We start from the raw sequence: 23,695 nt of genomic DNA on the forward strand, positions 1-23,695 counted from the left end.
TATTTCATTAAATCATTTTTTTCTGTAGATTCTGCTGTAAAGCAGCTGACCAATTTTTTTTTTTTTTTTTTTTTTTTTTTTTTTTTTACCCCAGAGCACTAAGTACATTTAACCTGCATCCTTAACACTGACTATACAGAGGAGACTGACACTGGTCCATTCTGGAGTCCTACACATCGGTTTTTTAAGACCGCACTTTTAACTGATGGGAGCTAATTGAAGAAAATATTTAGTGTTTAGGAGCAGTACTGCTGAATTCAGTTTTTGTACTGTCATGCCTTTGCTTGGATAAACTCGGATCTGCTGCGGTAGCATACCTTTCTCCTGGCTATTGTCACTGTTTCTAATTCCCTCTAAATCCAGAAGATAAATATTTTTAAAGGAAGAGTTTTGAGGTATTTGATTGTAATAACCCATTACTTGGATTCCTCCAGCCTCTCTTCTGTGGGGTTTTGTTCTTCCATCTGCACAACAGATTATGAAGGTTTCTGCTGGTGCAGCTTAAGAAGATCACGCTGCCGTTCTGTGGTTAGGATGCTTTTAGTCTTGACGGAAATGTGGTGATGTCTTCACTCTTCAAAGCTGTGGTGCCATCATGTGGCCGTTTGGTCAGGCACAGGTTTTAATCTGTGTTAGAGCACAAAAAGCACTTGTGTACGTGCCTTGGGATGTGTTGGTGGTTTTGCCTTGCTTTTCTTTCCTACCAGCATAGAAGTGTCCTGGCCCTCCTCTAGGCACAAGGTAGGTGTTAAGGTCCATGAGCAGCACGACATGGCAGAACTGCTTCCCTCCCCCTGAACTGAAGGAAATTCCTGGTGGCTGCCTTTCTGCTCGTCAAGGTCACGGTCTGCCTAGAACTGCTGAGGAGTTTGGTCGTGCTCTTAGAGCAAAGGCTGTGCTTCCTTGGGAAGCTCATCCACTGCCTATGCTCATAACAATCTTGCAGGTAAGTTACTGAAGAGCTTTCAGAGGATAAATCACATTTATATTGCTGAATCCCAGACTTTTGATGGGTCATTGACCTGAAAAGCTCTGAGTTCCTGTGCTGTTGTATGAGAGTTGAATTGTATACCTGGGCCTGGAAGAACCCTGTATCTGAAGGGGGGTTCTGGATTCCCAGTTGCTTCCCATAGAGTTGCCTGTGGGTGTCAGGAACTTCCAAGCGCTTTTTCCCCTGTGAAAGAGGGAGCACTGACCAGAAGGTACCATCTCTGTATGCAGCCACAGTGTAGTATGACTGTAAAATCCCCACAAGGGTGAAGAAAACCAGTTTTCCAAGAAAAGCACATATCTGAAGCCAGCTTGCACTTCGTAGCCCCTTATCTGATTATCTTGCTGTTTCCCAGGCAATAGATGTGGCAGGATGTCCCCAGGGTACCCAAGACTCAGTGACAGGGTGCAAAGCAGGAACGTGCTGCCACACTTGACTGATGTTTGAGAGATGCTCTCCCTGCTCAGGGTTTCTTATTTAATAAACAAGCAGCCTGAAAACAAATAACTCACTTGGATATCTAACACCAAAGGGATTTGCGGTCATTTGGTGATGGGTGGCAGTGGGTACAAACTGCTGGTGTGTTTGAGCAGCAAGCCCTGCTCCTGGGAGGCACGCCACCACTGTGAGGAGCAGGCAAAGCCTTGAAAACCCCAGGGTGAGGGTAGTACCTGGTGTGTTTGGGGACACGAGGTTCACCACCTTTGGAAGAGCAGCTGAACTGACACGAAGAGGGCCCTGTGCCAGCCTCGGGCCTTGCTTTAGAGCAGCCATGGCGCTGTTCTTTATTTATCCCCTGCAAACCAACCAGCAGAGGCATTTTGTCTCAGTGGAGACCAGCCAGGGCAGGCCAGAAGCTTATAAATTAACCAATTTGTACTTTCTTGCCCTGAAGTTGCACCAGCCCCTGCCTGAAGAATGTTTTAAACTTCTCTGGTGATAGAAGCAACTGAAGGAAGCAGCCTGCCTCCCCTCCTGCTGTGCTCGGGGCTTTGTTGAGGAGCATGGGAAGGGTTTGTGGGTGAGAGCAACCCCTTCCAACGCCTGACTGCTCTTTCTGAGCAGAAATGTCTCCTCATTTCCAACATCAACCTCCACTGACACAACTTGAGGCCATTCCCTTTGGTCCTATCACTGGTTACAGACCCTGTCAGGAGCTCTGGGTACCACATAAGTCCCTCTGTGCAGCGGGACTACACCAACAGCGACCACTTCCAACGCTTCCCTCTCACCACCTCCCAGCCTGCACAAGGTGGGAGAACACCCAGCACATGCACTGTGGGCTATGTGTGACAAACCCACCCGCGCCCTGGTGAGGAGTGCTTGGGGTTTGGGTCAGAGCTCACAAAGCTCAGCTTGTGCTTTGCTCTGGGGGGCTGCCACAGCTTGATGTCCCGAGTCATGCAGGTTGTGCCTCCTTCATCTGAGGCTCCGTGGCTGTAAATGTGGTACAAACAGTGAGCAGAATAGCTGCTGGTACACACACAGAAGATGGGATGGGGCCTCACCCCAAACCCATCATGAGGATTGCTGGCGTTGATCCTGATGGCAACAACCTGGCACATCATGTCACCACGTCATGTTGGGGGGCGAGTGCTGAGCCCACCAAGGCAGGGCTTTGGTTGTGGCACAACTCGTCTCGGTTGAAATGGGAGCTGCTTTGAACTGGGGGTTCTTCCCAGGGTGTTTTTCTTCTTGCAGGAAACCCTGGGTGTCTAAAAATGAAATCATTTCGCTCGAGGGAGATCACGGGGGCCTGGCCAGCCGCCAGGCACAGCTCTGCCTGTTCCTCTTCCCTTAGCCCACTGCGTTTCTGCACCCCATGAGAAGAGGGGAAGGCCTGCAGCTCTGCTCAACTTTCAGTTTGCATCTCACCTGGAGGAGGCCAGCAGCGCCTCGGCAAGCCCTGCTGCTGCTGTCCCCGAATATTAAACCCCCCCTTTGTCGGGGGGAGGCTGATCTGCCCGAGCCGCATGATCAGCATCAGCTGACGGTGCTGGGCACGAACCCGGGGCGGGATAAGCAGTTAGCTGTGGGAGATCAGCCGCTGGGCCTGCCTCTCGGCCAGCTCCCTCATTCCTCGGGGGAAAAATGGGCGCCTGGCCCTCGCCTCTGCTCTGGAGCTTGGCCACGGCGTGTCTGACAGGTGAGGCCTGCTGGGGCTGGGTGACACACAGTAACACACGGTGACACCGTGCCACGGCTCGGCTTTGCCACTGAAGGGTGGGCAGAGGGAGGGAGGTGCTGGAAACACCGTTAAAGATGCACAGGGCTGAAAGCATAAATATAAAAACATGCTTTTTAAAGAAAAAAAAAGGTGTGCGGGGGTGTCTAGTTGCTCTGCAAATTGAGGACTTGCACAAGTGGCCTTTGCACAGCCTTACCTTAAACCCAGAGGAACAGGATGCCCCGGCATGTTCACTTTCATGACGTGTTTTTGGTAACTCGGACTCCTTAAGAGCCTGAATATTTTTGTAGTTGTGCCTTTGTCTGCCACATTCCTTGCTCTCCTCCTCCTGCACTGCTTTGCTATCAAATAACCGCATTCTTATAACTGATATTTTGGCAGCGTGGGATCTCCAAAACTTATTGCGCTTGGGGCTTCAGACCAGGTTTCTTTCAGGGCATGTCTGGCCACGTGAAACTTGGAAAAATTCTTAGGTTATGGTGCTGCCCTGTGACCTTCCCGTTCCTGCAGTCCACCAGTGCTGTGGTCAGGGGCTGGTGGGGGCCCACGGCCGCCTGCCTCGTTGGGGCAGGGACCCACCAGCTCTGCCAGAACGGTTTGTGCTTCACAGAGCTCCTTGGCTCCTTCCCATCTGACCCCCTGGCAGCCCTTCTCTTGAAATTAAATCGGGGAAACTCACCGTTTCAAAAGCCTGTTATTAAGCTGTTTAATTCACAAAAGTAGTGTTATAGTCACGTAGATAACCGCTGGCTTGGTTGCGTGTGGCTTGAAGGACTAGTTCCTCCCAAATAGCAGGCAGTGCTGTTGTGCAAGGCTCGGAAATAAAACTAAGGGGCTGTCCGTCCTATTTCTGCATTTTGTGAGTTCTCAGCCAGTGCCCATGTGTCTGCAGGTCAGCAGAGTTGCATGTCCTATAAATTAGGAAGGGTTAGCTCTGCAGTCAAGGGTTCAGTAACTTCCCTTCTGTGACATCCTCAAGGTTTTTTGAATAAAACACCATGCCAAGTTGTCACAAAAAGACATCCCTCATGTGTCTCTGCAGGTACTTTTGTTGATTCAATGTCTTAAAAAAATTGTCTATAGAAAGCAGAATCCCTATTTCCTGCTGTAAACATGTGGACACTCTAAGTATGGAGAGAAAACTGTTTGGAGAGCTGAGCAGGTCAGCTGAGTATCGCTTTTTTCATACCTGTGATGCTGTAATTGGTAAAACCAAACATTTAGCTCTTTTTTTTTTTTTTTTTTTAGGTCTAGATGCTCAAAATTATTTTTTTCCAGCATCACTACTTTTTTTTTCTTCCAAAAGTTGTTTAAACAGCTTTATGAAGTGCTGGCCACTGATGGCTACTGAAGTTTTGGAAAGATTATTAATTATTTAATATTATTTAATGATTATTCTAGTAACACATTATGAAAGGACAACTTTCACTAAAATAATCCATCTTAACAGTACCACCACTTAACAGCAGAACCAACCAAACAGTGAAAGCTTATGAGAAAGTAATATTCAACTAAAATACCTTGCTTTTAAACAACAAAACCAGACGTGGGTTAGCTGTGTGCAATCCAAAATACCAAAATCCACTGCAGAGTCCCTGGCAGATGAACGTTTGGGACAGGTTGCTGTGCAGGAGATCACGTTGTGGTCCTTCTGAGAGCTTTTCCTGGGAGGACCTTATGGTGCCCTCAAACTGCTTCTAGTGTTTACTTTGAGATTAGCTTAATGAAGATTTGGGCTGACTCAGCTCACTGCCAGGCAGGAGAAAAGAGAAGCAGACTGACTTCAGCCCCTAAGGCAGGGGAGGGGAATCACCTGTCTTTGTGCAAAGCATGGCCAAAAGCTGCATAGACCAGTGCTGGTGTCTCTTGGGTGTTGATTTTGGACAAACAAGTATGAAAAAAAAAAAACAAAAAAAAAAACAAAAAAAAACCATCACTGTTAAATTCAGTGGTTCTGTTTTAGGAAATAGAGCCAGAAAACGTGGGCAGTGGCCCAGACAGCTGGGTGTTCATCTGCTGCCTTTCTCAGGAGTTGTAGAAAGACTGAGTCTTCTGAAACGCTGAGTACAAAGCAGTCAATATACACTTAGGAGGGAGCACTTTGAAGAGGTTGTTTCCTTGTGATCACAGCTTCATAAGGACTCTTTTATTCACTGACCTGTTTTTGCCATAGAAGCCTAAGTGGTGCTGCTAGCCAGCTTCATCTGCGTGATGCTGTTTATGCTGGGGCAGCGCTAAGCATCAGTACCCGCAGTGCCCAGCATCATGTGGGCAGACACGGCCCAAAGAGTGTGAAATCAAAGGCTTGAGGAGAGCTCAAAGAGCTGGCTTGGGAAGGACCTTGCAGTGACCTGTGTGTCCACAACCATCACATGGTGTGGCTCCAAGCTCTCATCCCTCACCTGCATCTTGCTGTTGGATGTCAGCTGCATTCTCTAGTCTCCATCAGCCTCCTAAAGCAGCTTCTTAAAATAGTCTTTTTGCTTTCCCCTTGGAGGCCACCTGATTTTGGCAGCCCCTCGCTGTGGTGGCTGGAGGAGCCCAAACCTTGTGTGACAGGGAGTGACAGTTCTGGGAACGCGCTGCTGGGCCCTGAGTCACCCATTTGGTCCTGAAATAAAACCTGATGTAACTTACAGCTCTTACGTGATGCACTCCAGAAACAGCTTAATTGCCTGCTGAGTTTGATGCCTTCTTATAATCGCTATTCCTGGCAATTTAACAAATCCTTTACTTTCAGAGCTACTTGTTTTTTTCCCAGCTGCCTCCAAGAGAGTAGCTCTGTGAACCTCTGGCTTCCAGTAACTAACGAGTCTTATTAAAAGAATTGAAGGGGGGTGTGTGTGCCCTTGAACTGCTTATACCACACATTAGCGCTTTGCCATAAGAGGGCAGGTGAGAGGAAAAAAGCAACGGGCAGCCATAGCTGCAGACTGATGCTGTACAAAGCTGCATGTTTTCAGAAGCTGCAGTTATTTGATGGAGGAAATCCCTGCCCTGAATTCCCAACCCAAGCTGATGTGAGTGCTGTGGTGGCATGAATGGGCTGGTTTTGTTTTGCTTTGTTTGCTTAGTACAGCACTGCTAAATGAAAACCGACCTGCTCCTTCTCTTTTGTTTAGCTCGATGGGCTTTTCCTCCGTTCTGAGACTGGAAAGCATCCATCTCCCATGGTCATGTGCTGAGAGATTGCTGTCATCAACAGATACTAGTTCAGTCTATTATGGATTACAGCAAATAACTTGAACGGCAATAATACTCCAGTTCTCTGAAGATGATGGTTTTTTGGCTAAGAAGCCAACACTGCTCTTACAGGGGAGGGATTTGGGAATCAAATCAAGTCTCTGCCCATGGGCAGATTCCCTTTGGGTTGCTGGATGCATCTCCAGAACAGCTTAAAAGAAATCCCAAACCCGTGACTTTTTTTTTTTTTTTCTGGATCCCTTTAACCAAGATGGGATGAAACAGGCAGCAACTTGACAAGCATCTTAAATCAGATTGTTGTGGGATCTCAGGGTGAGCTGCCTTCAGTGGCTGCCCCTAGCAAAACCAAATGTTTCGGGCAATTCTCACAGCCCCTTATCTAGGAGTGTCAGACCTCCTCAGCATGGGACTTGGATGATCTTACGGGTCTTTTCCAGCCTACATGGTTCTAGGACTCTAATGCATGTCCTTGATAAGTCTCTTGTGTGCCAGTGATGTTTCTATATTGATCTGTAATGGAACATAGAATAAGGCAGTTTCTGGACATCAAACAGGGACATGTGGGTTAAGCAGTTGTTAAAAACCTAATGGGACGCCTACATTAATTGGAAAGCAGTAATCTGACCAGGAACGATGTTTTTTCCTGTTCTTAGGTATTGCTTTAGGCCAGCTGACCACTACCCAAGCCCCGATTGCATCAACCCCGCTGCCTCCCAGTGCCACCACGACCTCTGGCTCCACATCCCCAGCTGCTGGGGGGGTGGCCACCACCGCAGACCTCAGCACGGGCACAGCTGTGCCATCGGCAGACCCCAGCACAAACACACTTGCTCCAGCTCTGTCCACCACCCTGCCGGTGACTGCGACCATCTCTGAGATCGCGACCACCTCTCATGCACCCACAGCCGCATCCACCAGTGCCTCGGCCACCCCTCCAGACGTCACCACATCTCCTGGGGATCTGCCAACAGCTCCGTCCCTCACCACCGCTGCACCCTCCAACTGCAGCAGAGTGAACGTGACAGCGTGTGCCCCTTGCTCCCCAGGGACGTTTCCCAATGATGGTAAGAGTTTGTGCTTGCCCCAGCTCTTCCGTGCTAGGTGGGAAAGTTGAGAGGTCGGGGGAGGTGAGAGCAGCGCATGGTGTTGGGGGCTTGGATAGGGAGCAGATGTGGGAGTGAATTTGTTGCATCCTTCTGAAGTGAAAGGTGTGGATGTGGCTGGCCTCGTGCTGTTGGTCTTCCTGAGGTTTCCCCAGCAGGATGGAGAAGTGGTGGGATTGCAACCACAAAGTGTAACACGAGTGCAACCTCATTTACCAGCAGGAGGATGCTTTTTTTGACATACAGGGCCAAAGACAGGAAAAGTCTCAAACTTTTCTCAAAGTCTCAAACTCTCAAGTGGTCGAATGGGAATGAATCCCTGCTACAGAACCAGCCTTTTCCCTTGGGCTTGAGAAACCACCCAGGCAACCTCTGTTGCAATGAAGAGTTTACTTTATTCAGAAGCTCTTTGCATGTTGCAAAGTGTTTGTTTTTTCAATGTCCCCACCCAAAAACCAAACCAAAACAAAAAACTAAAATGCAAGCCACGCACTTCCCCCGCTGCTGGGCTCTTTCCAAGAGAGGCATGAGCAGAGCTGATGCTCTAGGGTAAATCTGCAGAGGACAGGAGGCAATTCCCACCACCTTTGTGTGCTGGATGTGTTACTGCAGGACGTTGTCTTGCCCATGCTTTGTCCCTGCAGTGCCAAGGACTGGTTGCTGCAAGAAGTGGGACGGTGGATCTGGTATGTGCCATTACAGCAAATCCCACATGATTGTTCTGCGTAGCTCAGATCTGTTTTGTGGAGCAAAGACTGCTGGAGCTTATGTCTGGTGGGAATACTGCCTTGCCTGTGCTCAAAGAAAAGCTGTTTCTACTTATGGCAGATTCTCTGCTCTTGGGGTTTCTGCTTCAGTTCTGCTTCCTGCAAATGTAAATATGCTAAGGAATCAAAAGAGGTGTGTTTTTTCTTTTTGTGTGGTGGTGGAAAGTAAGGAAAACCCTCCTCTCCCCTCAAACTGAAAGAGGAAAAAGCAGTTGTGGTCTTCTCACCAGAAGTCCATGTTGACAGAATTGAGACCATTGTCTTCTGGCTGTTCTCCTGCTCACTAATGGAGCACAGCACCATCACTAGCATTAATATCATCATTTTCCACCCCTTAAGATGGTCTTGCTGGAGGACCTGGATCTCCATTCATTGCCGTGCCCCATGCTGACCAGCCCAGGGGCTGAAGTTCAGTCTCACAGCCCTGTTCCCCCCCTTCTGTCCCTTTCAGATGCCTGGAGCTGCTCGTGCTGCACAGGAGGCTCGTGCACAGACCCTGGTGCCTGCGTTCCCTGCCCGGTGGGGCACTACCAGCCTGTGTGGGGACAGCAGCAGTGCCTGCCGTGTCCGCGGGGACACTACGCCAAGTAGGTGACCCAGGGTGGTGGAGGCGGCTGGTGGCACAGAGCAGGTGCCTTCTCCCTCACAACCCTTCCCAGTCTCACAAAACTCTTCCCATGGGCTATGGGAAAGTGCTCCCGGGGTTTTTTTCCCAGGGGACCTGCTCAGTGCTGCTAAATCTTTCTCACCAGGAGCCTCTGGTGGTGTTGTGCTTGTGCTGAGGGCTTCTCGGTGTCCATCTCTCTGGTGGCCCCTCATGTTTCAGACGGGGGAACGGAGATCTGCCATGAGTTAGGGACTGAGGTGGGGGGATCTTCAGCATGGACATGGTGCTTCTCTCCTGGGTGCCTCAGGCAAACAGTTTTGTTCCTGCATTTTGCACAACTCCTTCCGCACACTACATTTCCCTTCCTCCAAGGGATCTCACAACAGGCCTGGGGCCTGGCCCTCTGCTGCGGCCTGGCCTGTGGCCACTTCTAGCCCCTCGGGGCTCCAGGTGGCCTGCAGGGAGCGGTTCTGTCCCAGGCCTTTGGAAAGGAGGAAAAAGGCTGAAAGGAGGGAGCAGGAAGAAAGAGCCATGGCAGCCCCAGTGGCATTGCTTCCAGTTTTTGTGGTACCGGGACTTCTCCCACTGCTCCCGGGCCATGAGCAGCTCCAGCTGATGCAGAGCCCTGTGTTGGCTTGGTTTAAGCCGAGTATTTGCTTTCTTTTTTTTCCTCCACAAATCTTGCTCAGCCCTGGGGTTTCCAAAGGGATTAAAGAGCATGTCCTTGTTTTCCTCCAAATCATCCCTGCGTGTGTTAACAAATTCTTAAGCCCACATGCTCATTGTTAGGGATTTGGCTCTGTGATGCATGCACCAGATTTCCTCCTTCTCTGCCTTTCCATTTTCTCTCCCATCCTCCCAGAGGCCTGACGTGTTACATCCCCTTTCCCGCAGTCCCTGTTGTTTAAGGTCAGGACTCCCACACGCCAGTGCCTGTGGCTGAGCTCCCTTTTCGACTCTGTGACCTCTCAGCAGTGGAGCAGCTCCTCTTAATTCAGACTATGGGAGCTGAACACCATCAAGCACCTTCCCAATGCAGACCAACCTGCCTGGAGTGTGGATTTGAGCCTGACTCTAAACCATGTTTTATTTTAAACCTGTCTAAAATCTATATTTTAAGGCCCAGAACTCAGAATTGGAACCTTTCCCTATAGCTCGTATATATTTCCATACAGCTAGTATTAATAATAGTTATTTTTTATCACTGGCCCCTTACCATTCAGGCAATTTCAGGTTGTTATTTTTCTGCCTGAACTCCCTCATTTAAATTTCCCTGCTTTTAGACTTGTTAGTGGAGAAAAAGAGCTGTATTCCACTATCTTAAGCATGGAGGAGCCCCAATGAGTGAAAATCCCCCTAACCTCTGCTCTGTTCCTCCCAGCACCACGAGGAGCACCGTGTGCTTGCCCTGCTCGCCCGGCCATTATGCGAACGAGTCCGGGGCCACAGCCTGCAGAGCGTGCCAGAAAGGTAAAGTTTGGGTTTGGTTTGTATTCAGCCCAGATGAGCTCGCATCAGACTGGGAAAGGCTCTTTTGTGGGGCCAGATGCAATTACCAGGTAACTTAAAAGCACTGGAGAATAAACAGGTTATTTTGTTCAGGCCAAAAATAGAATAGAAGCTCTCCTCTCGTACTGTTATCGATGTTTTTATTAAAAAGGAAAAAAACAGGTCTCAGACCAAGTCATGTTCCTGTTTGCAACTAGCTAATACTAATACCACAAGGAAAGCCTATTCCTGAAAGCCAGGAAATAAATTTTATGAAATTTGATTATAGCATAAAAGGGTGAGGGTGGTCAAGAAAGGAAAGCATTTCTCTTACTTACAACAACAACAAATAGTCTGAAACATTGTGGATTTATCTTTTTTTGTTGTTGTTTTGTTTTGTTAGGCTGCCTCCTGCAGTCTGAATATTAAGTGTAACACTCCCCTTACCTCCCAGGCATTGCAAGCTGGGTTTTCAGCAAGCTCCTTTTTGTACCTGGACGTATGCAACACGAGCCTGGTACAGCGTGTTCGCAGACAGCGTGACAACACGTTCAGAAGGGGCCAGCATTTACTTATGCAAAAGCCTAATTAACACATGCAGAGCAGCAGCTATTCTGTCTCCAAATTAAGAGCTCCTTCTACATGCACAAGTGGTCTCTTGAAAAGCCGTGCTCAAAACTTCTCAGCTCACACCTCAATCTTGGCTATCGTTTGGGGAGTTTGGGAGGCAAAAAGCGTTTTAGGCAGCAGTTGGGGACTGTCACTGGTGACAATGGTGCAGCATGTCACTGCCTTCACTTGGCAAATTTGTTCAGCGTGCTAGACCACAGGAGGACTGCAGGAACGTGGCCCCCATATCATGCAGTTATCGGTTTAAAAAGATGCATTTTCCTTGCAGAGTGTGGGAGGAAGTTTTTCTTTCCTCTTGCTCATCTGTAGTCTGTGGAACTTCTTTCTATGCCTCCTCTCCTCTTCCCTGCCATGCTGGAGGGAGTCCATTTCATAGAATCACAGAATGGTTTGGGTTGGAAGGGACCTTAAAGATCATCTAATTCTGTCCCCCTGCCACGGGCAGGGACACCTCCCAGCAGCCCAGGCTGCCCAAATCCCATCCAGCCTGGCCTTGAGCACTGCCAGGGATGGGGCATCCACAGCTTCTCTGGGCAACCTGTGCCAGTGCCTCATTACTTTGTGTGCAAAATGGAGATGAGCAACTGTCTGACAGTGTGGGGACAGGGATGGTGGAGGAAAGATCCTGAAAACTTGCTCTTTTTTTTTTTTTTTTTTTTTTTTTTTTTCTCTTCCAGGTTATTTTAGCTCCCAGCAAAATGCAGCTGTTTGTCTGCCTTGCCTGCCAGGATCATTTTGCAAGTAAGAAATCCCTGCGTGACCTTGGGGACAGGATGGGGTGGCATATCTGGTAGCAGCCACTGAGCTATGAGAGCCAACGTGCTGGCCAGAGGGGTGTAACCGTGGCTCCCAGCTGGTGCTGAGCTGTGGTGAGAGAGGGGTTGGGTGATGGGGGGAGCATCCTGACAGCTGTGTAACCCCAGAGTGAAGAAAAAGTGGGCTGTTGGCTTGTGTGTCCTAGGATTAGCTGGCTGCAGGCTTTGTAGCCAAAGCAGATGAGCCCGTGTCACCTCGTGCTCGCTTGTCCCACGTGCTGCAGCAGATCTTGGCTGAACTTTGAGTAAATTGCCATAGGAATGGACTCTGGGGCTTATGTGGCCACATGGTGGGTCTGTCGCTCCTAAATCCCTTCAGCACCCATCGAGCAGCTCCACACGAGTTTGCTAGGGAGCAGCAACAGCTGGGACGCTGAGTTCTGACTTGTTTCATGCAAACAAGCAACAAAAGGAGAAGCCAGAAACGCCATCATGTGCCTGACCCTTAGACATATGGGGGAAACCACACGGGGGAGAGACACCACAGCTGCCTACAGGATGGCAAAAGCTGGTAGACAGCGGAGAATGCAGCCCCTGGCTGCGAGTTGATATAAAAGCAGGCGTCAGCGGGTCGGCTCGGTCTCAAAGCGTGCTGGTCATATGGTGTTGTCTTGCTCTGCTCCTCTCCACAGCACCTCCAGCTGCACAATGTGTCTGGCCTGTCCCGGTGGGCACGAGGCTCTGCGCGAGGCAGCCGAGGCGTGCGCGCCGTGCCGGGCAGGTGGGTAGCATGGTGGAGGGCTGTGGTCACAGGTCACAACAATTTCAGTGCATTGCATGGCTTTGGGCAGTGCAAGGAAGCAGGACATGTGTGACTTCAGCAGCAGAAGGGAGGATTTCTTCCCCAAACTTTTGCCTTTTGACCCAAAGGGCATCGCTCCCTGCCATCCTGAGTGCCCCGGCTGATGTCTGTGGGGCAAAATTCTGCTGCTGCAGTGATAGAAAGGTGCTGGGGGGTCTTTTTTTTGGCCCTTGCTAGTGTGCTAGGATGTGCTGCACCAAATCTTCCTGCTCCTGTAGTTAATGCCGGGCTGCAGAGCACTGCCACCAGCCTGTACCATGGAGGGAGCATTGGGGATGCTGCAGTCACACAGGCTTTAACCATGCAAAGCAGCATTAATCGCTCTGAGACCTGTGACTTTCCTGACCTGTCATTCCCTCAGAGCTTAGGAAACTGAGCTGTGTGTTAAACTTTGCTTGGCAAGTTTCGAACAGCTGGAAAAGGTGTTTGAATCCCAAATTAGAGGGGATGAAATGCTGCTGACCTCCAGCTCCAACCTTCCCTCTGCTTTAAAGCCGCAGCTCAGCACTGAACCCAGCTCCCACTGTACTCCTCAAACGCACTGCTTCCACATCTGAAGCCAGGTGTCATTTGGTCCCTTTCCCTGCACTTATTCTCCCTTTCCTGCCCCTTTGCCACCCAGCAAGGACCAAAGTCCAGGCTCAGCTTTTGTCATGCACATCAAGTATTTCGTGCTCTTTCTCCTTGTGGCTTTGGAAGTGAGCTCATCCATATGCAATTTGCAAAGGCCCCAGGGTCTAGTCCCAGATCTTAATTTTGTGCTTGTTTGCTACTTAGGTATGTTCAAAGGTCCCGGTGACACCGCGTGCAAGCCCTGCGAGTCAGGGGAATACCAATTGCAGCAGGGCCAGGAGAGCTGTGACCTGTGCCCAGAGAACTACTACTGCCCCGTGAGTCTCCTCGGGCTGCTTTGGCAGCCTGGCTTAACAAATACAAACGTCCCGTGACGAGCTAATGCACTTTTAATTAACGCCATTTTTAGCTGAGCCTATTTCCTTTCCTTAAATACAGACAGAGCCCTGACAGAGGGAGCCACTTGCAATTATGACACCGAGAGCCTGGCTTTGTGCCACCCTTGGAGCTGCCCGGCCTCGGTGGGCTGTCAGGGGACGGGGTATCCATTAACTGGGCTGTTTGGCCTGTGGACTGGCTGGATAATGACACCTTCTCCCTTCACCCTGCTCTAAGTAACACCACAGAGCCTGGCAGGACCAACTGAACGACGGCAGGTTCATTTTTGGGTTGTTTTCCTCTAGTGCTGACGTGCGCCACCCCTTCACACTCACCATTAATATGATTTGGGGTGGTGTTGGTGTCTCCCAGCTGTTTGCAGCACTGTCTGTCCCCTAACCCCCTTGGTTTCTGCACAGCCCCCAGCCCACGCACACAGAGGGGTGCAGTTACCTGCTGGGCAAGCACACAGGTGGCTCCACCTCGGCTCCTGAGGGTGAGGAAAGGAGAAGCAGCAGCACCACCAGCACCTGATGCTGGCGATGCTGCAGTTTCAGGTGGCTGGCTGCTAGTTCTGCCTCTCTGCCCCAGTTTGTGTCCACCAAGGGCTTCATGTGGGGGCTTGAGTCACTTCTAATCTCTCTCCTGAGCCAGCAAGGCAGTGAGTACCTTATAAAGCAGATTTTCACAGCGTGCCCCAAGCCCAGAAGCTCTCATCATGCTCTGCATGGGGCAGAGGTGATGCTTCCCCTACTGCTGCCTTCCCCGTTGGCTGCTGCTGTTGAGAACTTGCTTTTTCTCTCGATTAGAGCCCGGACGTGAAACCAACCAAGTGTCCCCCTGATGCCTTCTGCCCCGCAGGCAGCACGGAGCCGCAGTACTGCATGGAGGCCTTCCTCTACAAGGTGGGCAGCTCCTGCCAGCTGGCGCTGCTGGCCATCGTCCTCCTGGCCCTTCTCTCAGCAGGTGAGCATCGTCTTCTCCAGCCTCGGGTTGTACCAGCAGTAGGCTCTGGGTGGTGTATGTTACAGTTCCTGAAATCTGTGTTTCTACTAAAGGTCCTTCTGGTTGCTCGTCCCTTTAAAAGGAAGCAGCGAGCTGGCGTGCCTTCTGTTGCTATCAAAAGTGGCCGCGGAGCTCAAAGCCATCCCACTGCCCCATATTCCTTAATTTCCCTGTATCCTTACAGCACAGTGGCCTATGGTGTCACAAATATGAAGTCTATGCTGGAACCAGACTGCAGTCACATGGTGAACAGGCTGAGTGTGGTTTAAATGCATGAACCACCCCTTAACATGTGCTTCTCACCCCACACAACTTCTCACTTTCATGTGCTGCTCTCTATGCAAACGCAAGTCCTTTCCCCATTTGTAAGTAGGGACAGTGCTGAATATTGCAGCTCATGGGATAATGAATGTCTGTTGTTTGTCCTTGAGAAGCAGCTCTGTCTGTGTACAGCCTCCAAAACAGGAATATCTTGGCTGCCCAAAGGTAGGAAAACGGGTGATTTCCTCCCATGTATGGGACTTCAGGTTCCCTAAAAGCATCCCCTCTGCCCCGTGGTATTTTTCCAGTCAAAGACCATCCATTCAGTGCAGTGACTGGGGGAAGCAGGCAGTGGCATGGAAAACAGGCACCTGCTGTACTTAGCTCATTAGAGGGGACCCAGGCAGGAAACCAGGAGGTGGATGAGTGCTCCACGAGGGAGCTACACCAGGGATGTTTGTCCCACAATGATGAGTAGGCATTTGTAATCTTGTAATTTGTAATGCAAAGGGAAAAAATAAGAGTTGTGTAGTTCTAAATGACTTGTTACCTCTGATTAAACTTTCCCCCAAACTTTATGATGCAAACTGAACAGCTGTTACTGACTGTGAAAGGATCAGCGGAGCAAGCTGGAAGAGGGGTGTTCAAGCTGAGGCTGATCGGAGTGCAGGGACGTGAAAAGAAATCCCATGTTAAATGCCACTTCCTTTACCAGCTTTTTTGCCACGGTGTTTTCATCTGCTCTGGGTAATCTAAGGCATTAAAGCCACCTACCCCTGAGTTTCTGTGCTTGAACCCCACGGTTCCGTGCCTTCTGAACACACGTCCCCCTGTGTGGCTCACTGCTGTTAAAAGGGAGAGGAGAGATCAAGCAGGTGCATCGCTCCCTGCTATGAACAAAAGAGAGCAGAGCTTCAACACCAAAGCAGCATTAGTTGCTCCCATCAAAGTCCTCTCTTGGCAGATGAGGACTACATGGATATAAGGAGAAGGAAAGCACTTTACACTGGGCAGAGGCTGTGGGGGCTCTTTGGGGATCTCCAGGAGCCGCCTGGATGTGGGGCTGGGCCCCCTGCTTGGGGTGGCCCTGCTGGGGCAGGGCTCAGAGCAGAAGGCCCCAGAGGTCTTGGCTATCCCGTGAGGCTGTGAAAAGGGCAGCAGAGGCCGGAGGAGCTATGGGGCTCCTCCCCAGTAGGAGTGGACGAGGGTCCCTCTCGGCTGGGACTTGCAGCCACACGACAGCTCCCGCACCTCGGGAGCCTGGATTCTGCTGTGCCAGGCTACGGTCCAAAAATCTGCCCAGACAGATGCCATCTGAAGCAAGTATTAATTAGAAAAAGTAGATTAAAATGAAGCATATGAAAAGCCTACCCATGCAGGAACAACGTCCAATTAACCGGCGTTTCTGACAAACAAGGCTGAGGGGGTCACAGAACAACATTCCTTACTCAAGTCCTGCGTGGCAAAGCGTTTGCTAAGAAAAGGGGCAAAAGAAACAGCCCACGCCGGAACCCGCGAGCATTTCACGGCTGGGCTAAGAGATCAGTTGTTTGCAGTGAGATTGTCTGCTCACACAACCTAAATTTGGATGTATTTGTCTGGACATATTGCATCACAGCGACAGATTTGTGCTCTGCTGTTAAGATCACTTTTCCTTGATTATGCTTATGCCAGAAACAAACAAAAAAATGTCACAGTACTTGATATTTGCCAATTATTTCCGTGTCTATGCCCAACCTAAAAGTAATTTTTTCTGACAGTCCTGATCTCGGTCTAGACTCAAAGTTAATCTAGGTCAGTTACTTCTTGTGCTTCATTATAAGCACTGCACAGAGCAAATGCATCTCTCAACAAGGTCTTTCAGAGGGGTGACACAAATGCAACAAGTCTGCATTGATAAGATGCCAGGTGGGTAATGACAGTGCCACAGAGCAGAGTAATGAGGAATAGAAAAACAAGTAACAGTGATTTCATTAAAACCCGCTGCCATTCTCTGTGGCTTTCAGGGTAAAGCTGAAACTCTAAAGCTGAGCTGTTACAGCTAGCCAACTCTTTTTTGTGCGCAAGCGTAGGAGGAGAAAAAACTTCATTCCTGTAAGATAATACAGCAGTCAAAAAGCACTAGAACAAACCTCACCTGACACTTCTCCCTTCTCATCTGAAAATCAACCATCATTCTTTATGTTCCAGGTGGAATCCTTACCATCTTCGTGATAATACTGAAAAGAAGGCATGAATCTAGCAAGAACTCATTGAAGTCCCTGCTGCTGCCCAGGAAATCGGAGTGGCACGCAACGTACGGCGTGATGGAGCACACAGAGCCCGTGTATGCTGGCTGGTAGCAGAGGAATTGCTAACGGCAGGCACGTGTCTGCATATGTGAAAATGTTTAACAATCACCAACCCATTTCTACATAGCCAAAATAAGTGCAGAAAAATACAATTCAAACAATTTTCAGCTGTGACTACTTGTGCTAATCAATTCAGCTGAGTGATGTTTGAAAACAGGCTGAACAGCACAAGGCTCCCCCTTTAATTCCAGGCTTCACTTACAAATAAAAGTCTTCTCCTTTTCTTTAGAGAGGGAAAAGCCAAACTCCCTCTTTCAGCAGTCAGCTCAACAACTTGGGCAAAGACTGACTGCTCCAGTTATCAAGGTCTCCACAGCACAAGTGTTTCCACCTAAGCAGGACCTAAGATGAATGTATTCCTTTAAAGAATGTGCACATGTATTTACTTACTTACTATTCTCAATGCTTTACCATTACTTTAAGCAAGGATAAAATAAGGAAAAGGATCCCAAAGCTTTCCCCTTTCTTCTCAGCTGTGGGAAAACACATGCAACTGAACTAATGGCCGATTCCTAGACAAATACATCCCTTGTGTTTCCTGCTGCAGTCTCTAACACAGTGCCTCATCCTACAGAAGCAAAGACAAACTTTGGGCAAACCTCGCAGGAATTTTCTTTCTTAGCCAAGCCACACAGGTAAGACATGAAACTGCACAAAGTCCTATGGGGTGCAGCTCCTGACACGAAACCTTCTCCTGTACAGCCAGCTCAAGTGACAATTCCAGCTGGCTACAGAGATGTGATTTATATTTCACAGCAACAATTTAAAACCTTGTAGGTGTCTGTGTGGCTGGCTACCTCTTTTTAAAACTGCTGTATTTTCCCTATTATGTTCTTTCTCATTACGCTTTGCGTTCTGCACCTTGTCCTTGTTGCCGTTTGATCTCAGCAGCCCAGCAGGCAGGCAGAAACTGTAATGGGGTCATCAGTGGGGCCTCCCTTCTCCTAGAGTGAGATTCATTCACGGACCAGGTGCACTGCAAAACCGTGCACCGACCAGCCAGCTGTGACACGTGAACAAAGCCGTGCTTCATCAGCTCCGAGAGCCCCAGTGAAAGCAGTACTTACTATTAAAAGAGCTAGGCTTTGAAACAAGTGTGCGTGGAGGTGGCAGCAGGTGTTACTTCTCACTTCAGTCTTTTCCCTGGGCTTAGGCAGCAGCAGTCAGCTGAAGGAACGCAGCTGGCAGGGGGTTAAGTGGCTGCTGCCCTCCCCTGCTCATTCTCCTCACCCCAGGGGAGGTTACTGTGCTTTTTAATAAAAAGGAAAAGAAAAAAAAAATCACTTCTCTGCTCTCTTTTGGCTATGTCAGATGAGTAAATGAACTGGAAGAGAGGTGTCATTCTTTGTGGGCAGCAGGAATGCAGGCAGTTGCCCCGTCACCTGGATCAGCAGCAGCAGGGACAGTATCTCTAAACCACACACCAAGCTCAATCCCGTCCCACCTCGTTATCGTTCCCCTGAGGATTGCCCCAGCCCCCTTCTGCCCTAGAACCATCCCTCAACCTCGTTTTTGTCCACCTGCTTCCAAGCCCCATTTCTCACTGAAGAGAGAGAAATGGTTACTGTTGGTTACCTCCTGTCTTCACTCTTCAGTCCCTTCTCCCCCTCTCCTCCTCACCCCCAGCTACCTGCTTGAGAGCTGATGTCCCTTAGGGCTTCCCCAGCTCTAAGAAATGGCAGCAGCGACCACCTGGGGACAGGGTGGGGGTCTCCTCCTCATGGTTTACGAGCTGCGGTCCACAGGGGCTGCAGGAATGATGCCTGCAACCCTCTTCTGTCCTCCAGAGAGGAGGGGGATGTGCCCAGAGAGCTCAGGGATGGGGTAAGACCCAAACTAAAATCTGGCTGAAAAGGAAAAACACAGTTGAATTCAAACCTGGCCCAACAGGAGCAGCAGCAGTGACAGCCAGCTGAGCCCAGCCCTGGTGGGACTGCCTGACTGCAGCTCGAGATGGTGCAAGTCTGCAAAATTAGGAGCAACAGAAAACAGCACCCTAACAGGAAAAACTGGACTGCAAAAAGTGTCAATATTTATGTGATAAGCAATGCTGTGGAAACAAGCCAAAGCAAAATCACCACCAGTTCCACATAAGCTTTAAGTATTATTTCCAGTGAGTCTCTTAGGAAATCCTGGAGTGCAACTTTTCACCAAGGAAGAACAACATCCAGTTTGCTCACTGCCAAACCATACCTGCAGATCATGTATTTGACTAAAAAATAATTAACAAATTTTTTTAAAGCTGCGATTTTTTTTTTCCCCAAAAAAGAATTAGCAACCTCTTAAATAACTAGGAATAAATTTTAATATTTAATAAGACACTGAAGTTTCTCAAGCAGTCAGACATGGAATAATGTGACTCAACAATGTGGAAAAATTGCATTAATGTGTCTCTCAAGGTATTCTGCTTCTCAAAGTAATTCAAATAAAAAAGCCCCTAAAAATTGACCATGAACACAAAGCTACAGAACAAAACAGACATTTAATTTGATTATTCTTCCTAGACTGTAAGCAAATTCATCTAACATGTTCAAAAGAAAATTGTTTCCATGCTTGCTCACGTGATGAAGGAACAACAAATTTTGAATTTGCCTATTATGTACCAGCTTGGACAAGTCTGCTGGAAAAGGAAAGACATCTTTCTATTTCTATGGGTGAGACACAAATTACATAATTTAATGCCACATAATATGCCATCCTTAGACGTTATTTAGATGAATTTATAACAGAAAATCTTTAAGCTGTTGATGCTAAGAAGCATTGAGTTGCATCATGAGAAAGCTCAATTTTTCCAAGATTGTATTTGAACAGTGGGAGAAAAAAAATAGTGAAACAACTTTTCTTTTGCCGTCTTTTTAAAACGATACTTCAGTCTCATTTCCCAGTGCTGCAGAGTAAGGTATAGAAGCCTTCATTAAAAAACACCCTTCCTGAATCAGACACTAAAATTCTCCCAGATCACCTTCTGAGTGACCGAGCTGAGCTCGCAGGGTCAGTACTTATTAAGGAAGAACATGGTCCACGTTTCTGTTAAAGATCAATCTCCAAAGTATGTAATCAGCAGAAGGAACAAAGTCCTAGCAACTCAAAAGCAAACCTCTAGCCTGGAGTCTTTTTGTCTGCGATGCAAGCCTTCATTGGCCCGAGGAGCTCAGTAACAAAGAGTAGAGAAGAGGTAGAAGGAAGCAGAAAGTCAAACAGCCACTCGCTAAGATCTGTTTGTGTAAATTTAGCATTACGAAGGAGTGCTGAGAGCGATTGCTTTGAACACTGACGTCTTTATTTACCCACAGACAGATACAAAATGGGTGGCTGTACTGCATCCTGCCGTACTAAATGTGCTTGTGACCCCACCTGCAAGGAAGGCGGGGAGTTGTAGGCTCCGTGACCGATCTGAAAACTGATGGTTTTTCTGCAACAGTGCCAATCAATAACTGATCAATGAAGCTGATGGCTTCTGGAAGTGGGTATCTGCCTATTAGGACTTTGGGCATAACTGTTCCAGGGTGCCAGAGCTGTTATACCTATGTATGAAGAGAAAAAGCAATAAAACGACTAACAATTTAACAAATTATAAAAGCAGTGGAATGTAAAGGTAAGATTTTATAATAACTTATTTAAAGGTATTCTTATAAAGCCTTCCTTACATGGTATAGTATTCAAACAAATAATGGTCCCAATGACATAAAATTCCTTCATTTTGTTTAAAAGTTTTGTTTAAATCTTTCTACTTTACTACCTGATTTCACTTTCCTCCCCTCAAAAAGCAATAGCAATGTACATTACACAATTTTTTGGTTTTGATTTTAAGCACAGGCCTATGCTTCAGTCTCGGTGTTACAAATATCTATAGTAGAGGAAAAGTTTCTCCTCAAACTCAATTAAGAAATCTTCATTTTCTTCCTTGAGTGCAAGGCTTGGTATACCAGTTCTAGAATACAAATATTTAACACTTTCCCCCTACTTCAAACTGTGCTATTTTTTTTCATAATTACTTGGGGAAAATAAAAAACAACATCTTCCAACAGTGTTTATACAATGGATTAAAAGAACAAAGCAGTTGTTTGGTTACAAAATAGAAACTAAAAGAGTTCAGGACAGGGCAAAGCTACATTTAAAACCTGTTTCAGTTAATAACTCCTAATAAAACCGAAGTTTTAAGTGTTGGGAACAAATGGGGATTTCAGTTAATTTCAACTAAATCTGCAGTCAAATCCTGAAAAAATACGTTTGGAAGGAAACATACACTTTTAAGATATAGCAAGGCTTCAATTTCAAAAGGGCTACACAGAGTTTCTGCACTAGTAAAGGCAAACTAAGCTAGAACATACACAAATCCTAAATGGACATGAAGGCGCGCATTGTGTTTACATAGGCTAGATAACAATGGCACAAGTCAAAACTTACTTGTAACGCTGCCTAATCACACACCAATGACATGCACTGGGAAGAAAACAGGTAAAGACATTTTTCTCTACCATTTTTTCCTAGTTCTACCATTATTTCCATTAAAACTAAATCTTGTGTATTCATCTCACCGCACTGTGAGAACCTACCGGGAGCAAAGCGTTCAAAACAGCTTTGCTGATAAAACACAGTGGCGATAAGATAGTCAAGAGCAGAGCTCCTAAAAAAAGGAAGGAATGTCAAGTCAAGTAGCCAGTTTTACATAAACTGCATAAAAACGAATAGAGTTGGGCTAAATTTCACACCAAAATTTTTCCTTACACAGTTCATCAAAAATCTACTTCACTTTTAATGAGTTGTTTTGATAACTTAGTTTTTGGACTTCAGTAGCTAGTCAAGTTGCACCTTCTGTTTCAGGGTTTCATTCATGGTTTTCTCTTTTGTTCCTTGTTGGGCATTTTTTGCATTGCCACAAAGTTGTAATGCTTAGAGTTCAAGCATTCCAAAGAAATGTTTGCCTCTGCATTTTACTCCACATTAAGCAAAAAACTTTTTTTTTTTTCCAGATAATAGGTTTTCTATGATTTGTTTCTATTAAGACACAAAAATCACAGTATTGGGCCTAGAATGCAAGACGATATCCCTTTAAATCCAGACTTGTACAGCTCTGCAAGATCAAGTAAAGTTTTGCTGGAATGAAATACAGGAAAAAACAGTATAGAAAAAAATCTCTTACGATGTAAAATTTCCACTCTCAGGTACAGGGTGTGCCTTTCCCACCATGCACTATATTTCTTGGTGGAAGGATATTTAAAAAAAAAAAAAGGTTGTTTAGGAATCATTGGAGAGCAGTTTTATAGGAGCACAAACAAATTGTTTTGTGTGTGGTGACAGCGAGATACGCACCTGGATCGTGAATGGCATTCAAGCACTTGCTCTAAAACACACAAGGCAAGCAAATCTCATTGGGACCACGGACCAAGCTATTTCTTACTTAAAAGGACTCAAGCTAATAACTTCTTTCAAGGATATACTATTTTAAACATCTGTTGGTTGACAAATACTATCTTAAAACCTATGTTTACGCCTACCTGGTTTGCTTTTAACCTACCTCCAATCTGAAAGAATATTGGAGGGAACCTTTTACATTCGTAACAATTCAAGTGTAACTGTAATGCTGAGTAATAAGTTTGGTTTGTCCTGAAATTTTCTGAACTATGCAGTTCGTTATCAGTGCAGAAGCAGCAGAAGACTGCTGTGGTTGGCTCAGTGGATTTATAAAACAAAAAACAAAAAACAAAAAAAAGCCCCCCCACGTAACCTTTACAGAATATACGTAAAATTGTGTCCTTCCCTGGTCATATTCACAACTTATCTACAAGATAGTGTTGGCAGTAGAAACTGCAGTCCATGACTATTTGCATTCAGCTCTCATCCATCTGTTCCTCTGCTTTCTCTTAGGCTTCAACTTGTTTAGTTTTTTGCGGGGTTTCTCAGTCTTCTGAGTTTCAACAGAATCCACCCCAAGAACATGTTCAGAGCAGCATAACTGTCCATTCAACGTGGAATTTAGTACTGTCCCGTCTTGGTGTTCCTTGCAGAAAGAATTTGGGCAGAAGTGGCAGAAAGAAACAGAAGGTTTGCCACAAACATCACAGTGGTGCCAAGGACACTCCCACTTTCCTGTGACCAAAACCAAAGAACAAATTACTAGGGAGTAAAAAAATGTCATGGTCTTTCATAGAAGTTTTGTGTTTTAGCATCTAAACAATGCACGACTTCTTTCAAAGCTAGATGAGACAGGATTACTGTGGCTAATCTCAAAAATAAAAATGCTAAATCATAATTCCAAAGCTCAACTGACAACAATAAATAATGGACTCGACATCCTTTCATTTAAATGCAGCAGTGAACTCCAGATAGAAGAAATTATTCAGGCTTTATTCCGCAGCATTTTACAGAATTTGCAAGCTGGTAGAATACTCAACATCTAGTCATCTGCTGCCTACCATTACAACGCTCACCTGTTTGTTGCAGGTTTTGCTCAGGGTTGGCCAATCACAGAATCACAGAATTTCTAGGTTGGAAGAGACCTCAAGATCATTGAGTCCAACCTCTGACCTAA

At 47.2% G+C, this 23,695-nt stretch overlaps 2 protein-coding genes across 3 annotated transcripts in view; one reads left to right on the top strand and one right to left on the bottom strand.

Moving 5' to 3' along the window:
- The first annotated feature begins 2,837 nt into the window (after nucleotides 1–2,837).
- LOC309877595 (uncharacterized protein) lies at nucleotides 2,838–18,371 on the top strand. The gene is made up of 9 exons (XM_082759080.1): nucleotides 2,838–3,137; nucleotides 7,037–7,447; nucleotides 8,705–8,840; nucleotides 10,242–10,330; nucleotides 11,656–11,719; nucleotides 12,426–12,514; nucleotides 13,373–13,485; nucleotides 14,356–14,512; nucleotides 17,003–18,371. Exons 1-9 carry the CDS (start codon nucleotides 3,083–3,085, stop codon nucleotides 17,152–17,154), a joined length of 1,266 nt encoding a protein of 421 aa, XP_082615206.1. The 5' UTR covers nucleotides 2,838–3,082; the 3' UTR covers nucleotides 17,155–18,371.
- Nucleotides 18,372–20,724: 2,353 nt separating this feature from the next.
- The window catches only part of NSD2 (nuclear receptor binding SET domain protein 2), an 80,131-nt gene continuing 77,160 nt past the window's right edge, over nucleotides 20,725–23,695 (bottom strand). For both annotated transcript variants that reach the window (XM_082759031.1, XM_082759030.1), the window contains exon 23: nucleotides 20,725–23,253. In XM_082759031.1, coding sequence (XP_082615157.1) covers nucleotides 22,985–23,253 — 269 coding nt within the window. In that variant the 3' untranslated portion in view covers nucleotides 20,725–22,984. The remainder of the gene's footprint in view (nucleotides 23,254–23,695) is intronic.

Source organism: Aythya marila, assembly GCF_965140915.1.
Source record: "Aythya marila genome assembly, chromosome: 4".
NCBI classification, from domain to species: domain Eukaryota; kingdom Metazoa; phylum Chordata; class Aves; order Anseriformes; family Anatidae; genus Aythya; species Aythya marila.

Coding starts and splice junctions, on each gene's coding strand:
- LOC309877595 (XM_082759080.1), top strand. CDS start 3,083: ATGGGCGCCTGGCCCTCGCCTCTGCTCTGGAGCTTGGCCACGGCGTGT. Junction 3,138..7,036: donor GGCCACGGCGTGTCTGACAG/GTGAGGCCTGCT, acceptor TCCTGTTCTTAG/GTATTGCTTTAGGCCAGCTG. Junction 8,841..10,241: donor CCGCGGGGACACTACGCCAA/GTAGGTGACCCA, acceptor TGTTCCTCCCAG/CACCACGAGGAGCACCGTGT.